The following is a 19,240-nucleotide window of genomic DNA, read 5'->3' as shown; positions in this document are numbered from 1 at the left end:
AAAGGCAAGGTCTCCGGTCAGGATTGTATACCAGTCAGATTCCTTTCAGAGTATGCTAATACAATAGCTCCACATTTAGCAATTATATACAACCGTTCGCTCACAGAAAGATCCTACCTAAAGACTGGAAAATTGCTCAGGTCGCACCAATACCCAAAAAGGGAAGTACGAGTAATCCGTTGAATTACAGGGCCATATCACTAACGTCGATTTGCAGTATGGTTTTGGAACATATACTGTATTCGAACATTATGAAGTACCTCGAAGAAAACGATTTATTGACTCATAGTCATCACGAATTCAGAAAACATCGCCGGCAGCGGTGGCCGAGCGGTTCTAGGCACTTCAGTCCAGAACCGCGCGACTGATACGGTCTCAGGTTCGAATCCTGCCTCGGGCATGTATGTGTGTGATGTCCTGGTTAGTTAGGTTTAAGTAGTTCTATGTTTTAGGGGACTGATGATGACCTTAGATATTAATTCCCATAGTGCTCAGAGCCATTTGAACCATTTTCAGAAAATATCGTTCTTGTGAAACACAAATAACTCTTTATACTGCTCATAAAGTAATGAGAGCTATGGACAGGGGATGTCAAATTGATTCCATATTTTTAGATTTCCCGAAGGCTTTCGACACCGTTCCTCACAAGCGTCTTCTAACCAAACTGCGTGCCTATGGAATATCGCCTCAATTGTGCGACTGGATTCGTGATATCCTGTGGTAACGCTATTAGATTGTTTACAGATGATGCTGTCATTTACCGTCTTGTAAAGTCATCAGATGCCGAAAACGAATTCCAAAATGATTTAGATAAGATATCTGTATGGTGCGAGAAGTGGCAATTGATTCCGAATAAAGAAAAACGTGAAGTTATTCACATTAGTAATAAAAGATAATCGCTAAATTTTGATTACACAAATCTGAAGGCTGTAAATTCAACTAAATACTTAGGGATTAAATTACAAATAATCTAAATTGGAACGATCACATAGATAATATTGTGGACAGAGCAAACCAAAGACTGCGATTCACTGGCAGAACAATTAAAAGGTGCAACAGGTCTACTAAAGAGATTGCTTACACTACGCGTGTCCGCCCTATTCTGGAGTATTGCTGTGCGGGTGTGGGATCCGCATCAAGTGGGACTGACGGATGACATCGAAAAAGTACAAAGAAGGGCAGATCGCTTTGTATTATGACGAAATAGCGGAGATAGTGGCACAGACAGGATACGTGAATTGGCGTGGCAATCATTAAAACAAAGGCGTTTTTTGTTGCGACGGGATCTTCTCACGAAACTTCAATCACCAGTTTCTCCATCGATTGTTAAAACATTCTGTTGGTACCCACCTACATAGAGATAAATGATCATCACAATAAAATAAGAGAAATCAGGGCTCGCACAGAAAAATTTAAGTGATCGTTTTTCCCGCGCGCCTTTCGGGAGTCGAACGTTAGAGAGACATCATGAAGGTGGTTCATTGAACCCTCTGCCAGGCACTTGATTGTGGATAGCAGAGTAGTCACGTAGATGTAGATGTACTTAGCCACGTTTGTAATTTTTCCTTTAAGAATGGTCAGCTTCCTGAACGATTAATGTACTGAGTAGTAAAGCCGCGTTATAAAAAGGGAGAAAGGGATAATGTCGACAATTTTTGACCTATTTGTATGCTATCAGTGTTTGATGAAGTTATTGAAAAGTCTATGTATGTAAGGATATTTGATCATTTTATGTCACATAATAATAATAATAAATGTACAGTTCAGCTTTAGAAGTCGTTTAACGACTGAAAATGCTATATTCTCTTTTCTCTGTGAGGTACCGTACTGAATGAGTTAAAAGAAAATCTTCGAACGCTAGACATATTTTTTTATTTATTGATCACAAAACATTGCTCCAGAAGTTGGGCCATAACGGAATACGGGGTGTAGCTCACAACTGGTACAACTCTTACTTTAACAACAGACAGCAAAAGGTCATTATTCACAGTGTTGAGAATGGCTGTGATGTGGGGTCTGAGTGGGGTACAGTCAAATCAGGGGTACACCAGGGAGCAGTGTTGAGGCCTCTCCTTGGAGATTTGCTCTTCAGTTTGGTCCTAGGGAACTTGACGTGTAAATAAAAAATTAATAAAAGTAACGCGACGTTGCAGATTGAAAAGGGGGCCCATGGAATAGCATCCATATGGCTGCCAAAATTATCACCGAATCCCCGCAATTTTCACCCTTGGAATGGAAACTCGACCAGAAGGCGCAAACAGCATGCAGTAAGATTCATCCAACCAAATTCATTTTTTCAATGCTCCGTATTCCAGGTTTATGACTGCGGCACCACATTTTCCTGTTAGGGACGTTTGCGTCACTGATGTGTGTTTTTGGCACTCTAGCTCGCCCTGAAATTCCCAACTTATGAAGCTCTCTTCGTGTTGTTTTGATATTGATAGTATTCGTGAGAGCGACGCTCAGATCTGCAGTGACTTCTGCAGCTTTTGCCCTCTTATTTTTCGTCTCAAATCCCTTCAATGAGAGTCTGTCACGATGATGTTTTTCCGCTTGCCGTGTGTAGTATGAATCTTCGCTGTGGTGGCTCTTAAAATACCAAACATTCCACCTAGTTTGCTTACGGAAGCATTCACCATACAAGCGCCAACCGTTTGCCCACGTTCGAAGTCACTTACTTCCTGCATAATGCACTCACAAGTACACAGAACTCTGTTCTAGCTATAACTGACAATTACAACGTATTTAGGATATTACGAGGGTGCAGTACGTGGTCAAAATGGTTCAAATGGTTCTGAGCACTATGGGACTTAACATCTGAGGTCATCAGTCCCCTAGAACTTAGAACTACTTAAACCTAACTGACCTAAGGACATCACACACATCCATTCCCGAGGCAGGATTCGAACCTGCGACCGTTGCGGTCGCGCGGTTCCAGACTGAAGCGCCTAGAACCGCTCGGCCACATCGGCCGGCCAGTACGTGGCCAAATACAACAGCGCAACCTGGAGGCTTGGCTAGGATCTGCATTTATGTTCAACCATGCGCTTCTGGCGTTGTTTCCATATTTTGTTCAATCCCTGTATTACTTTGAATAAAATAACGTTGAAACAGTGTGAGGTGGTCGAGAGCTGGAGCTCGCTTCGTTGCAGGTGGTGCAGTTCTACGAGACGTCGCTGGTGCGGCACGGCCTGATGGCGCTGGGGCCTACCGGTGCGGGCAAGACGACATGCATCCACTGCCTGATGCGCTCGCTCACTGAGATGGGCATGCCCCATCGCGAGATGCGCATGAACCCCAAGGCCATCACGGCGCCACAGATGTTCGGCCGCCTCGACGTCGCCACCAACGACTGGACTGACGGCATCTTCTCCACCCTCTGGCGCAAGACGCTCAAGGCCAAGAAGACGGACTACATTTGGCTGGTTCTCGACGGGCCTGTCGACGCCGTCTGGATCGAGAACCTCAACTCTGTGCTCGACGATAACAAGGTATTTTTCCGTAACTCTGAGGATCATAAGTATACAATACTAACTTCTAATTGTGGCGCAGGGAGGAAAAGAGACCACCTTATAATTGAGTGATTAGCGTGTCTGACTGTCATGTGGAAGACCTAGGTTCAATTTCCAATACTGTCAGCGATTTTTTCGTTGTGGGAGTATTAAAACGGGCTGCTTTCAGCGTCTAAGATCAGCTGAGCAGATTACTGAATGAGAAGTAGCGGTACCCAAGTCTGGAAAGTCGGCAACATTCATGAGAGCGGTGTGCTGCTACTCCATACTGGGTCCAAGTGACGCTATTGTGTAAAGTGCAATGTCTTATCTGTTCTCGCTGTAATTAGTTCGAAATCAGGCATACAATGAGTCTTGACACAACATTCCTACTTAATCGTGACAAAAATGGTTCAAATGGCTCTGAGCACTATGGGACTCAACATCTTAGGTCATAAGTCCCCTAGAACTTAGAACTACTTAAACCTAACTAACCTAAGGACATCACACACACCCATGCCCGAGGCAGGAGTCGAACCTGCGACCGTAGCAGTCCCGCGGTTCCGGACTGCAGCGCCAGAACCGCTAGACCACCGCGGCCGGCTAATCGTGACAAGCAGCGCTCATTTCCTGTAGGTTAATAATCACGACAGTATGTTATTTTTTCTCTTGAGCTTTTTCTACAAATTCGTTTTGGATAACATCTTTTCCCTGTGTCTCTATCGTTTCTTTTTTTTCATCAGTCTTCCGAGACTGGTGTTACGCAGTGCGCCAGGAATTCCTCTTCTGCGTAAACTTCTCCATCTCAGAGTGGCAAAAAGGAAAGCTCCTTTGCTCTGACCACAGATGAGCCAATGGGGTCCGACGAACTGTCGTCTCATCAACCAGTGTCTCATTTGGATGTGCTTTGGAGGAGCGTGGATTAGACACTGCTCTCCCAGCTCTGCAGACCTGGAGCCACTTCTACACGGTCAAGTAGCTCCTCAGTTTGCACCACGAAGCTGAGTGGACTCCTTCCAGTCCCCCAAGCGAGGAAAAATCGCTGGCGGTACAGGGAACCGAAACCGGTTACCTCACATCACAGTCAGCAACGCTAATCTCTTTTTTTTTCCTTTCTGTTTCTCTGTTTCTCTCATTTTTTCTGTGTTAATGTCACGTGATGCCTCTTAAAATGCATCGACGAGAACTTCACTCATTGCTTTATTACAGAGAGTGACCTATGCCCTGACCGAACTAGCTGGGCTGCCGTGCCAGCTACCACTCAGCTAATGAGCAACCATTAGTCTTACGTAATTATTTTCTTACTTACCTACCTCTGCTCTGTCTTCTTGAATACAAGTGTAAAACTTTTAAGTAGTCGTCCATTTTAGATGCGCCCGAGTATTCAGATACTTAGTTTTATTTGTGTCTGTGGTGAGATTCTTGTTCCAACATCAGTTCAAAATTTCTGAAAATTTTAAACGTGTGTTAGCACGAAGGCGGTTTGTCGTCGAAGGTTCTTTGGGGGTGGATTACACTAATAGTACTGAAATGAAGAAAAGTCCGAAATATTTAAATTATGAATTTTATTTACAAAATTATACACAAAAATGTCATTCTAAGCACCTCGTAAACAAGTCTCTTTTTCCTGTGTAAATATTATTTAAAATTAATTGAGTCTGTCAGTTTCGATGACTTCATTGTCGAAATTTTGCCTCAGACTTCTGGAAACGATTTTGTAATTGCTGCTATTTGCAAAATGATTGCTTTTTGTGCAATATTCCAAGAGATGTCACACGTTTTAAACGTAGATAAATGCGGAGACAAGTGTATACTCAGCATTTCTGTAGTGTCCCATAAAAACCACATTACAGTAATCTTGTAGTTTGCTTAGTGCCACTATAATGTTGAAAGAAAAAATTGTTTCCTCATTCATATACGAGGTTAATCCCAAAAGTAAGGTCTCCTATTTTTTTTTAATTGCAGAACTCTGTTTGTGTGGCAATTGGTCACACTGTTATGAAGAATGCTTCACGCGCTGTGTGTAAACATTAACACGCCGCGCTGAGGGGCCCAGTCTTGGCTTGGCAGCCGTTGGGAATGGAGCTCCCGTTGGATGTTACCGCCAAGTGCGAACTCCGCGTAGTTATTCTGTTTTAAACGAAAAGGGCACTGCGCCAATTGAAATCCATCGCCAATTGGCGGAAGTGTATGGTGAGTCGTGCATGGATGTCAGAAACGTTCGTAAGTGGTGTAGAGAGTTCGCAGCTAGTCGGACCGAAATTCACGACTAACAAAGGAGCGGGAGACCGTCAATTTCTGAGGAGACAGAGTTGAAGGTTGAGCAAAGCATGCGTGAAGATCGGCTGATCACCCTGGATGATCTTTGCACGTTGGTTCCTGAGGTCTCCCGATGAACCGCTCACAGAATTTTAACGGAAGTACTGAACTACCGGAAGGTGTGCGCAAGATGGGTGCCACGCATTCTGACTGAGAACCACATGCGGCAGCGAGTTGATGCTTCCCGCGTATTTCTTCACCGCCTTGCAGTCGAACAGGACAACTTTCTGGACTCAATTGTCACTGGTGACGAAACCTGGGCATACCACTTTACCAGAATGAGATTTTCACTCTGCAGCGGAGTGTGCGCTGATATGAAACTTCCTGGCAGATTAAAACTGTGTGCCCGACCGAGACTCGAACTCGGGGCCTTTGCCTTTCGCGGGCAAGTGCTCTACCATCTGAGCTACCGAAACACGACTCACGCCCGATACTCACAGCTTTACTTCTGCCAGTATCTCGTCTCCTACCTTCCAAACTTTACAGAAGCTCTCGTGCGAACCTTGCAGAACTAGCACTCCTGAAAGAAAGGATATTGCGGAGACATGGCTTAGCCACAGCCTGGGGGATGTTTCCAGAATGAGATTTTCACTCTTCAGCGGAGTGTGCGCTGATATGAAACTTCCTGGCAGATTAAAACTGTGTGCCCGACCGAGACTCGAACTCGGGACCTTTTCCTTTCGCGGGCAAGTGCTCTACCATCTGAGCTACCGAAACACGACTCACGCCCAGTACTCACAGCTTTACTTCTGCCAGTATCTCGTCTCCTACCTTCCAAACTTTACAGAAGCTCTCGTGCGAACCTTGCAGAACTAGCACTCCTGAAAGAAAGGATATTGCGGAGACATGGCTTAGCCACAGCTTGGGGGATGTTTCCAGAATGAGATTTTCACTCTTCAGCGGAGTGTGCGCTGATATGAAACTTCCTGGCAGATTAAAACTGTGTGCCCGACCGAGACTCGAACTCGGGACCTTTGCCTTTCGCGGGCAAGTGCTCTACCATCTGAGCTACCGAAGCACGACTCACGCCCAGTACTCACAGCTTTACTTCTGCCAGTATCTCGTCTCCTACCTTCCAAACTTTACAGAAGCTCTCGTACGAACCTTGCAGAACTAGCACTCCTGAAAGAAAGGATATTGCGGAGACATGGCTTAGCCACAGCCTGGGGGATGTTTCCAGAATGAGATTTTCACTCTTCAGCGGAGTGTGCGCTGATATGAAACTTCCTGGCAGATTAAAACTGTGTGCCCGACCGAGACTCGAACTCGGGATCTTTGCCTTTCGCGGGCAAGTGCTCTACCATCTGAGCTACCGAAGCACTACTCACGCCCGGTACTCACAGCTTTACTTCTGCCAGTATCTCGTCTCCTACCTTCCAAACTTTACAGAAGCTCTCGTGCGAACCTTGCAGAACTAGCACTCCTGAAAGAAAGGATATTGCGGAGACATGGCTTAGCCACAGCCTGGGGGATGTTTCCAGAATGAGATTTTCACTCTGCAGCGGAGTGTGCGCTGATATGAAACCTCCTGGCAGATTAAAACTGTGTGCCCGACCGAGACTCGAACTCGGGACCTTTGCCTTTCGCGGGCAAGTGCTCTACCATCTGAGCTACCGAAGCACGACTCACGCCCGGTACTCACAGCTTTACTTCTTTGGAAGGTAGCTTTGGAAGGTAGGAGACGAGATACTGGCAGAAGTAAAGCTGTGAGTACCGGCCGTGAGTCGTGCTTCGGTAGCTCAGATGGTAGAGGACTTGCCCGCGAAAGGCAAAGGTCCCGAGTTCGAGTCTCGGTCGGGCACACAGTTTTAATCTGCCAGGAAGTTTCATACCACTTTACACCTGAGACCAAACAACAAGCATGCCAGTGGCGGCATCCTTCTTCGCCAAAACCGCGGACATTCAAACAAATACAGTCTGCCGTTAAAGTCATGACAACCGTTTTCTGGGATCGGAAAGTGTTATTCTTGGTCGACTTTATGCCCACTGGGACCACAATTAACGCTGACAGATGCTGTGAGACTCTGAAAAGACTTAAACGGGCAATTCAGAACCGTAGAAGAGGAATGTTGAGCAAGGGCGTACACATTCTCCATGAAAACGCTCGCCCACACATCTCTCGGCAAACCGTTGCTCTCCTGCGACAGTTTCAGTAGAACATAATCACCCGCCCACCCTATAGTCCTGACTTGGCGCCCAGTGACTATCGTCTGTTCCCTAGGTTAAAAGAACATTTTGCCAGAAAGCGATTTCAGCTCCGACGACGAGGTGAGGGAAGAGTTTCATAACTTTCTGAACAGCATGGCGGCGAGCTGGTATGACATGGGCATAAAAAACTGCCACAGCGTCTACAAAAATGCATCGACAGAAATGGTGATTATGTCGAAAAATAGCTAAATGTTCAAGCTGTAAACTAATGTAAACCATTGTAGAAATAAACAGGTCTATGTACTTACAAAAAATAGGAGACCTTACTTTTGGAATTGTCCTCGTATACTCCACAAAAAGGAACGTCATGTATCACCGTTTCCACGACACACCGCAGCTGCTGCACCTGACAGTCCGTTTTGCGTGCATATTAGCCGGGTTCGAGACCGATGTATCTGTACCGTTTTAAACGTGGCAAGTAAGTACACGGCTTAACGTGATGGCTACGGTTCACTTCCGGGTGTCTTAGCAGACGGTCGCGTCTACATCGCGTCTGTGCTCACTAACAGTGTACTTACAGCCGCGCGGGGTAGCCGTGCGATCTGAGGCGTCTTGTAACGGTGCGCGCGGCTCCCCCCGTCGGAGGTTCGAGTCCTCCCTCGGGCATGGGTGTGTGAGTCGTCCTTAGAGTAAGTTAGTTTAAGTTAGATTAAGTAGTGCTGAAGCCTAGGGACCGATGACTTCAGCAGTTTGGTCTCATAGTCCTTACCACAAATTTTCCAGTACACTATAAACAATTTCGGTCCCGTGCAGATAAATTTGTGTATCTGTTGTCGATCCGCTCTTAGCGTTCCAGTATTTTAGCGTTACAATTTATTGTTGCCATGGTGTATGGCGGTGTCGCTAATAGCAAACCACTTGTCAGTTCCACCCAAAATGGTAGATAACACAAGACCAACAAGCGATCTAGTGGCTGATGCGCTAGCATTGGTACATCAGGAAAAAGATAACGTCTAAACGGCATAAGAAGACAGAATCTCCAGTCAGAAGCGTTCAAAGATTCATGAACATGACTGAAGCAGTCACAAAACTATGAAAACGATAGAGGGCCCTGAAGCAACTTCATAACAAGCAGCGAGCACAGCGACGGCTGCAAACATCAATGAAAATCCACATCTCCAGCAAAAGGTAGGACGAACTGCTGAAAATTTGTATGAGCAGTATGATGTTGACCCTTACATTGCATTCACGTGCAAAGAGAGAGAAGGATTTAGAGATTACATCCAATGGCTACAGATGGGCCGACAAATAGGCCGGGTCTACAGATCACTAGCAGCGTTACGTATATCAGTTCATCTGCCTGTAACCGCGTTAAACTCCGATTAAAGACAGCAGCAGCTACTAATTACATGGCTCAAAACACTGTTTTTCCTAATGACAATCTGGAGGTATATATACCAACTTTCCATTTCAGACAACCGACAATAATAATAAAAAATTTCCTTACTAAACTTTCGGAAAAATATATAATGGCTATCATTCAACGTCAGTATCCAATAGTCCAAGTTAAACGATATATTAAGAAAGTCAAGTAAAATGGACAAGTTAAGGAAACGCCGTGGCCAGTGTCTTGCAACCTTTTTGTGCGTACCTGGTGTGCGCTGTTCTGTTGAATCGTGAGTGTGACCTTTTCTGCAATGCTTTAAACTGCCTACCGCATGGTCACCCTAGTAAATACTGTCGCAGTCTGCTTTGGGCCACACGACATAAAAGAATGTGACAAACAAACACTTCTTTTTTTCGTCCAGTGCTCAGGAAGGCATCCGTCTAATTCTAGAAAATGTCCAGAGCACCTCCGACAGCGGAAAATTAAACTGCGCGTGGCATTGGAAGACATAACATACCGGCAAACAGCCTCACAAAGACACAAGTAAATTCCTGACGTACGCGCCCTTAGCCGCAGGGAACGGCGACTTCCCTCACATACACTCCTGGAAATTGAAATAAGAACACCGTGAATTCATTGTCCCAGGAAGGGGAAACTTTATTGACACATTCCTGGGGTCAGATACATCACATGATCACACTGACAGAACCACAGGCACGTAGACACAGGCAACAGAGCATGCACAATGTCGGCACTAGTACAGTGTATATCCACCTTTCGCAGCAATGCAGGCTGCTATTCTCCCATGGAGACGATCGTAGAGATGCTGGATGTAGTCCTGTGGAACGGCTTGTCATGCCATTTCCACCTGGCGCCTCAGTTGGACCAGCGTTCGTGCTGGACGTGCAGACCGCGTGAGACGACGCTTCATCCAGTCCCAAACATGCTCAATGGGGGACAGATCCGGAGATCTTGCTGGCCAGGGTAGTTGACTTACACCTTCTAGAGCACGTTGGGTGGCACGGGATACATCCGGACGTGCATTGTCCTGTTGGAACAGCAAGTTCCCTTGCCGGTCTAGGAATGGTAGAACGATGGGTTCGATGACGGTTTGGATGTACCGTGCACTATTCAGTGTCCCCTCGACGATCACCAGTGGTGTACGGCCAGTGTAGGAGATCGCTCCCCACACCATGATGCCGGGTGTTGGCCATGTGTGCCTCGGTCGTATGCAGTCCTGATTGTGGCGCTCACCTGCACGGCGCCAAACACGCATACGACCATCATTGGCACCAAGGCAGAAGCGACTCTCATCGCTGAAGACGACACGTCTCCATTCGTCCCTCCATTCACGCCTGTCGCGACACCACTGGAGGCGGGCTGCACGATGTTGGGGCGTGAGCGGAAGACGGCCTAACGGTGTGCGGGACCGTAGCCCAGCTTCATGGAGACGGTTGCGAATGGTCCTCGCCGATACCCCAGGAGCAACAGTGTCCCTAATTTGCTGGGAAGTGGCAGTGCAGTCCCCTACGGCACTGCATAGGATCCTACGGTCTTGGCGTGCATCCGTGCGTCGCTGCGGTCCGGTCCCAGGTCGACGGGCACGTGCACCTTCCGCCGACCACTGGCGACAACATCGATGTACTGTGGAGACCTCACGCCCCACGTGTTGAGCAATTCGGCGGTACGTCCACCCGGCCTCCCGCATGCCCACTATACGCCCTCGCTCAAAGTCCGTCAACTGCACATACGATTCACGTCCACGCTGTCGCGGCATGCTACCAGTGTTAAAGACTGCGATGGAGCTCCGTATGCCACGGCAAACTGGCTGACACTGACGGCGGCGGTGCCCAAATGCTGCGCAGCTAGCGCCATTCGACGGCCAACACCGCGGTTCCTGGTGTGTCCGCTGTGCCGTGCGTGTGATCATTGCTTGTACAGCCCTCTCGCAGTGTCCGGAGCAAGTATGGTGGGTCTGACACACCGGTGTCAATGTGTTCTTTTTTCCATTTCCAGGAGTGTATGTACGCTCTCACCTAGTACAGCTGGTCGTCTGATACATAAGTACAACGCGAAACCACAAAATGAAACCAGCAATTCTTCCGCAAGTCGGCCTCTTCAACAGACACCATCAGACACCATATGTTTCAACAATGCCGGCTACATACTGTATACCAGTTGAAACGTCCTCTTAGAACAATTATACATGACTGTGTTTAAACTGACACACAATATTTTTAGCGCAACGCAATATGACTTTCAAAAATCCCTACAAAAGAATGGCCCTGACTAACATTAACCTATTCCTTTCACAAATCACTTACCTCAAGAAAAATCTTCGTTACTCGAACTACTGCAATACAGCGAGGGCCACTACTGCCAGCTAAATAAAAGATTCAAACTACTGAAGGCACTAACTACTGATAGGCATAGTTAGCAAATGAAAGATTTTGATTGAGAACAAACAACGTATTTACCTCAATAGTGTTCAAAAGTCATGATGTATATAGCAGTTCATGACATCCAGTCTTACAAATTTCAAAACTCCGCCATCTCTCTCCCCACACCCACCACTGCTGGCGGCTCACCTCCAACTGCGCAACGCTACGCGCTGTTCACATCTATCTGCCCAACACTACAATGGCAGACAACAATGCGAACTAGCCACAGATTGCACACAGCACAGCCAGTGATTTTCATACAGGGCGCTACTTGGCGTTACCAATATAAAAACCTAAACAGCCAGAGATTTTTCATATAGAGTGCTACATGTCGTTACCAATATAAAAACCTAAACAGCCTACTTACACAGTGAATGGCACCCCATTTCGCAAAAAAATTGAGAAGGGAAGCGATATTGAACCAAATAGGACTCAGTAAGAGACAGTAGCGGCACAACAGAGAATTTCACAGGTAAACGTACATTCGTTACCAAATAACGCGTACAAAAGCTTATGGAAACCAAACAGAGTTCACGCAAATTCCGACAGGAAACAACCTGTGCCAATCGCATTCCCAAATTGTTCAGGACGGCTTAATCGAAGCAATTTATAATATTGTAATGAATGTACTAAGACTTACAGCGAGTACCTCACAGGCTGGGTCGAACAACAATAACGTAAAAGAATTCATCCCAGAACCGCTGCTGAATGTGGGACTCAACAGTGGCGGTATTTATTAAGATTACTGTGCATCGCACTGAAAGTATCGTTCCATTAACACTCATAAGCACAGATTCCTACATTTTTACGCTCCAACCAGATATCTGCATGTGCAGTATCAGAAAATTGGCTACTGCCAAATGAACCGTTCCGTTTCCTGGGTTTAATATAATTCGAGCCGACAGAGACGATGGATATGGGGGAATGCACTTCACATAAGAAATCTCGCTTAGTATTCAAACAGAACATAGGACAAGAGATACCACTAGTAGTAGTATAATGACGGCGTCACACCACATTTGATATCAATTTGATATGAAAATTAATTAAATTTATCAATTAATAACCCCACTCACCCCCGCCCCCGACCATGTCCACACCCACCCGCTGGGTGACGTCACGTGTTTTTCTCAGCAGCAGTGTGCCCAGCCCCTACCCCTCCCCTCCCCCACTCCTCCCCTTCCCACAACCAACCTTATTGACAGAGCCGGCCGAAGTGGCCGTGCGGTTAAAGGCGCTGCAGTCTGGAACCGCAAGACCGCTACGGTCGCAGGTTCGAATCCTGCCTCGGGCATGGATGTTTGTGATGTCCTTAGGTTAGTTAGGTTTAACTAGTTCTAAGTTCTAGGGGACTAATGACCTCAGCAGTTGAGTCCCATAGTGCTCAGAGCCATTTTTGAACCTTATTGACAGAAATTTTGAATTTTGGCGGGAATTTTGAATTTTGGTGGGAATTTCTTTGTGCCGGGGCTGTGCTGTGCTGACATCCCATCTCACCCCATCCCCCCACCCGTAAATTGATGGGAAATTAAAATTGGCATTGCCCTTTCCGGGACTCGAATCCTGAGTCCTCCTGAGCAGAAAGCCCAATTGATCTCTCCCCCCCCCCCCCCCTCCCGCTAACACAATTATACCACCAGAGGCGTTTGGAATTGACGGAAAATTGAAAATGGCTGTAACACTTTAAATAACATAGTTCTTATATAGGGAAACAGCGATCTGCAATTATTATAAATAAATTAAAAGCAGTCTCGATCACTTTAACTTTTTTAATGGTGACCGATTTCGATCTTTTTGTCAGGTCATCTTCGCACCATGAATGTCTGCGGAAAGCGGTGGCGCATGGCAATCCTCTTGTTTGTGGCAGTACACCACCAGCCACAAACAAGAGGACTGCCATGCGCCACTGCCTCCGGCAGACATTCATGATCAAAAGATACAACTCAAAAACTGACGATACCATACAACTGGTGTTATCTTGCTGGGAAAAAATTTCGCAATACCATTCGACACTAGCGACAGACACATTCAAACTTTACCCTACAGCTATAAGCTTGCGGGGAAAAGGCTGGGGTGTAAGGTATTATCTTTATTCTTTTTGGCAGAAAATACATTCAACTGGTGAGATGCTGGTGTTGGACAGAGAAGAGTTTAAAAAGTGTATTGCCTGTATACATACAGTATTATCGCTGTTTGACGTCAGAGTTCGCTACAGATTCCTGCTCAAAAACCATCCTGCAGCCCAGGTAATCGAAGCCAATACACACTACCACAACTCATGCGGAAAAAATGAACTGGTCATAAAGCAGCACATGTACTGGGGAAAATCGTCGTCCTCAAAGACTGCATAGGGAGTGGTAGATGAACGTGCATTCTTCTCGATGTACAATCACAAACTGCTGAAAACCAAGGCCTTCTCACTTCCCTTCACACCTCCGCCTTCCCCACCCCTCCTTCCCTCGATCCACCTACGGGGTGGGAGACATGCTTCTTCAAATGGCCAGATGCTCCGCAGAGGTTCTCGGGCCCCCGCTGCCCGCCCTTTGTTGTTTTTCTGCCGACCTGCGTACAACTGCAGGCCCCACCAGATCCTCCGTGGTCATTCGCGATATGTGGCATGCCTTTGAGGTGGCGGCCCTTATCACAAAAGGGAAATTTACAGGCATAACCTGGCCCATCTGGAGGACGATCCAGATGGCCAGCTTTCTACCATCAGGCTGCCGCCTTAAGGCGCGCTCCTACGCCAATACAGTAGCATGCATAATCAACTAAACAATAGGAGCTACAGGCATATTATTACTACTACCACTCCAGGCTGCTGCAGGTACATTACACACGAACAGGAAAGAAATAAACATAATGTCAGTTAACAGATCGTTAAAGGAGATCGTAACGAAACAATAATACAGTATGCTGGTTAATTCGGTAGCGCAGCCGAAAATAAAAATTGGGTGATTTTAATGCTCTTCACCGCCCGAAAAAACAGCATCGGTGAAATAATAGCAGTGATTGTCGACGCCGATAACTTCATCGTTTTAAATTACGGTTTCCCGACGAGAATAAATGTATCACACCAGCGATTGTGCACTGTAGATGTACGTTTAGTGTCACATGGTCTAACGTTACACGTCGCACTGGGGGCGGTAGCAGAATCCCTTGGATCTGATGATCTACCCACCGTTTTCACATGTAACACAGGAGTGATATATAGTGTGATATGGCCAGCTTACATTTGAAAGATTCGCTAAGCAGACAGGGAAGACACAAGAACAGACTACTCGAACTTCATTGCTTGTATTGGGGAAACTGCAACGGTATCTTTCCCCCCAAAAAATTAATCCTTTGTTCCGAAAAGTAAAATCTTACCAGAGTAGTGGACGAGAAATGCAATAATGCATTGTTGGACTTGATTAACGCTCCAAAACTCTACGAAAGACACACTTTTGGAAGAAAATTGCATTAACATTAGTAGACTGAAGGTGAACGTAAAGCGACTATTTGCAAATAACAACAAATATTCATGGTTCAACATCTGAAACAACTTTAACAAAGGCACATCCCACGCAACCATCTGGGAACGACTTGAGCGTATACGTAGAGCCTGGAACAACAATAGGACATAGCGCTTCAGAACAAATTAGAGGATGATTTCCTGAAACGCTAGGCTCCAGACTCAGTTGAACAACTCATTGCTGATTAAGACGAGGAAAAAGACCATTATTTGAACGAATGCTTTACTGTTACAGAATTCGACAGAGCCCTGTTACGAGGGTGAAGTAGCGTCCCAGGGCTGACAACATGCATTAGCGCATGCTATCTTCATTAATGCAGAAAGGCTGAAGCCGATCCGAGAATAGAAGGCGTCACGAATAGTCCCGGTAGGAAATCATGGTAACCCACCTAATGAAGTAAACACATATAGGCCAATAACGCTCCTGAACTGTGTTCAGAAAGTACTGGAAAAGTAGTTGAAACATAGACTAGAGTGGCAGTACGAGCACCACAACACGTTCCCGAAACTTCGTCTGGTTTTCGGGGAGGAAATGACACGAACGAAACAATAACAAAATATCCAGATATGTCACAGAGGGACAAACGTACCCACTTACGTTCCCATCGGTCACTGGTAGTAAGAAGTGGAAATGGCTATAAGGGGCTTTTAACGATAAGCATTGGACTACCAAAGTGATCAGTTATACCTTCCCTCATTTTCAGTGTATTTACGTTAGACCTACGCTGTATTTTGTCAAACAATGGAACAGTTTTACGGTTTGACGACGACCTGTGTATTTATTCAGCGCGTGCCACCCTTCATGGTAGCCTGCATTATTGGGGGAACCTGGGTCTAGACTACACACTTATACGGAGAATAATAGTTTCGATATATCACCTAGAAAGTCTTTTGATATATTCTTCACCAGACACAAGGCTTCTCCAAGAAGGCACTGAAGTTTGGGCCGCACGAACTAACAGTCAAGACAGTAGTCACGTATCTGACACTCCATATCGACCACAAACTTCGGTGGGAGATTAATACACAGAAGCTGTCGTAATCTGCAAAAAGTCCTCTAATATACTGCGCGTTATCATGGGTGTGAGTCGAACCAATGCAGGCATTGGATTAATACTATATCATGCCTTAGAACGTCTGTACGAGAATTGTGCTTGTCTTTATTTTGGATCAGTACAAAGCACTCAGGGTATGTTGCAATTTTGTCATATGATGACATATTGGAGACCGTGGCTGTTTTTGAAGACAAATGTTGATCGTGTTAGGACAGCAACCAGCCACAAATTTACTTTGAATAAAGGAACTCAAAGTAAATTTGTGGCTGGTTGCTGTCCTAACACGATCAACTCAGGGTATGCCTGGGAGCAATGTAGTCTACACCAGCCAATGGTGTTTCAGTCAAAGCAAATGAGTCTCATCTGTATCGACGACACGAATACCTAAGTGTGAAGTGTCTGCTAAAACGGTGGCATTTCGTAGAAGACCAAATATTACGAGACGTCCACGCCTCAACGAGATTGTGCTACATCTACAGGTACTGGCTCAACAGAAGTCTCCCTCCTCTTACTGCCTCATACAAGGGCACTAGCCCATTTCTCGAAAGAACCTTGTCTGCACACAGATTAATCTGGTGTGAACTAGATTACCGTACCAGTATATTGGAGCCACAGTTGCATTTAACATAGTCTTCGGTTGTGGCTATTCAAATAATTGCGTTTTTACGGAGTATCTCTCCGAACATAATAATGCAAGAAGCTTCATCTACACCAACACTTCGAAGACGAAGTTGGGTGTGTTTGAGGTTACTGGAATACCGGCTCTCACATTGGCATGTATTGCAAGCTACCTAAGGAACTAACCAAAGGAACAACCGGGCTTTTGGCTGTGCAACGAGCCCTTCAGTATGCTACGAGCCCTTCAGTGTCTAGAACTTGGCCGGCCGGAGTGGCCGGGCGGTTCTAGGCGCTACAGTCTGGAACCGCGCGACCGCTACGGTCGCAGGTTTGAATCCTGCTTCGGGCATGGATGTGTGTGATGTCCTTAGGTTAGTCAGGTTTAAGTAGTTCTAAGTTCTCGGGGACTGATGATCTCAGCAGTTAAGTCCCACAGTGCTCAGAGCTATTTGAACCATTTTTTTCTAGAACTTGGGCTAGAAGTTTCCAGATCAGTCCTAGATGTATTAAGACGTCTGCGCACTGGACGATACAACCATGTGATGGGTAAAAGCACTCTGTGCCATCCCTGGGTAAGGAACAGTAGACAGTCTAGCCAAAGCAATCGTCTATGACGGAGAGAAACGACACGTGGAATTGTCGTCTAAGGACGTTTTAAAAATTATGAAATCAATAATCAGTGTGAAGTGAAACTCAGAATGTCAAGAGACCTCTCAATACAAGGGCAGAGGTTGTGCCAAAGTGAACCCGATGCCGGTTATCTACTTCTGACACGAGGAACATCGATGTTCTAGAAGCATCATGAGCCCCGCACTGAACCATGGCTGTTACAGGAAGCATCGACATCACATTGGTCCGGTCGTATCCCCTTTGTGCGGTTAGGCGATGTCTGCCACATCATACAATGAAAGCTTTCACGGCTGGTACCGACATCACTAAAAGCTTCTGGGCTAGTAGGTCGTGGTCGATGTATAAAATTTTCTCCTAACATTTCCTCTCCGACGTTCTCAGAGGTAAAGTGGTGAACTACACCAGAACTCGAGGGAGCACCGAACATACGGGCATTTAGAGGCACCACAGTCCATCACGTGACTTCAGCTACGAGATTATTAGTGCCAACATTTTCGATTGAAAGTAATCGATCTAACAATCTTATACTGCATTGTTGACATCCAAATTCTACTTAATTTAACACCTTTTTTTTTATCCTGCCCACTTGACTAATATATAGTGCCTAGGAATCTGTTTTCTCGGATCGCTAGACAACAATTCAAGCAAATCAATTCAATGGAGTTTTTTACAGTAAGTTAAATTGACAATACTTAACTTTGCATTTCACAAAAGTGTGTCGCAAGCAAATGGCGACATGCAAATAATCAATGTCTTTCGGTATATACAATTTCATTGCAAGTAACACAATACAGTTCTTAAGTCACTGCTGTAGCGTTTGTATGACGGCTCGTCTTCCACTCCGGTCGCGGCCGGGCGGCTAGGCTTCGTCTAGGGACCGCTCCTGTCTTGGTGTCGACCTAGTCAGCGTACTATTGGCTAGTCAGCGTACTATTGGCTGACGTCGTCTCACAGCCCTCTTTGCTCTTCCGTTCTTGATCGTCGCGCCGGCGCCTATCGTTACGCCGGAACATTTCTCTTTTCTGTTAAAATTATTATGGTGTTTATAAACCTCAATAGTCTCTCTATACTTACGGGCATGATAATGCGAAGTTCCCGACATGACTCTCGTCTCAGCGAATTTTATTTCATGGTCACCTTTCTGGTAAAGATATTCCACTACGACCGAAACTCCGTATGTCCCAGGCGGCAATTCCTCTTGTGTTCAACCACACGGGTGTTAACAGTTCTTTTTGTGGTCCTACAGAAACCAGTTCACAACTACAAGGAATTTTATGTACTCCCGGTGTAGCCAAACGATGCCGTACATCTTCAGCCGATCTTAAACATTCTTTAATCTTCCCGGTGGGTATGAAGGTAGTTTCTACGCCGTATTTGCTCAACACTTTCCCAATACAGTCTGTAATGGTATTGTTGAGCGGAAGGAAAACTTTCCTTTTGGGCTGCCGTCGAGCCTCATCGACCGTGGTTCTCTCAACAGTTGTTGTTGTTGTGGTCTTCATTCCTGAGACTGGTTTGATGCAGCTCTCCTCTCAACGGTATCAGTACAAAAATACAGTTTACTATGCAGAGGGAGAACAATGGCCAACTGCATTTCTTGGATGTCTCTCTTGTCAAACGAGGGGACGGGACGTTGGGCC

General features: G+C 45.9%; 1 protein-coding gene across 1 annotated transcript in view; it reads left to right on the top strand.

Moving 5' to 3' along the window:
* The window catches only part of LOC126456197 (dynein axonemal heavy chain 8-like), a 503,569-nt gene that overhangs the window by 194,799 nt on the left and 289,530 nt on the right, over positions 1-19,240 (top strand). The window contains exon 20 of the mRNA XM_050091951.1: positions 3,153-3,491. Coding sequence (XP_049947908.1) covers positions 3,153-3,491 — 339 coding nt within the window. The remainder of the gene's footprint in view (positions 1-3,152; positions 3,492-19,240) is intronic.

This window comes from Schistocerca serialis, chromosome 2 (genome assembly GCF_023864345.2).
Source record: "Schistocerca serialis cubense isolate TAMUIC-IGC-003099 chromosome 2, iqSchSeri2.2, whole genome shotgun sequence".
Lineage (NCBI taxonomy): Eukaryota > Metazoa > Arthropoda > Insecta > Orthoptera > Acrididae > Schistocerca > Schistocerca serialis.
The sequence above is the reverse complement of the archived record's forward strand: the minus strand, read 5'-3'. Positions and strand labels throughout refer to the sequence as shown.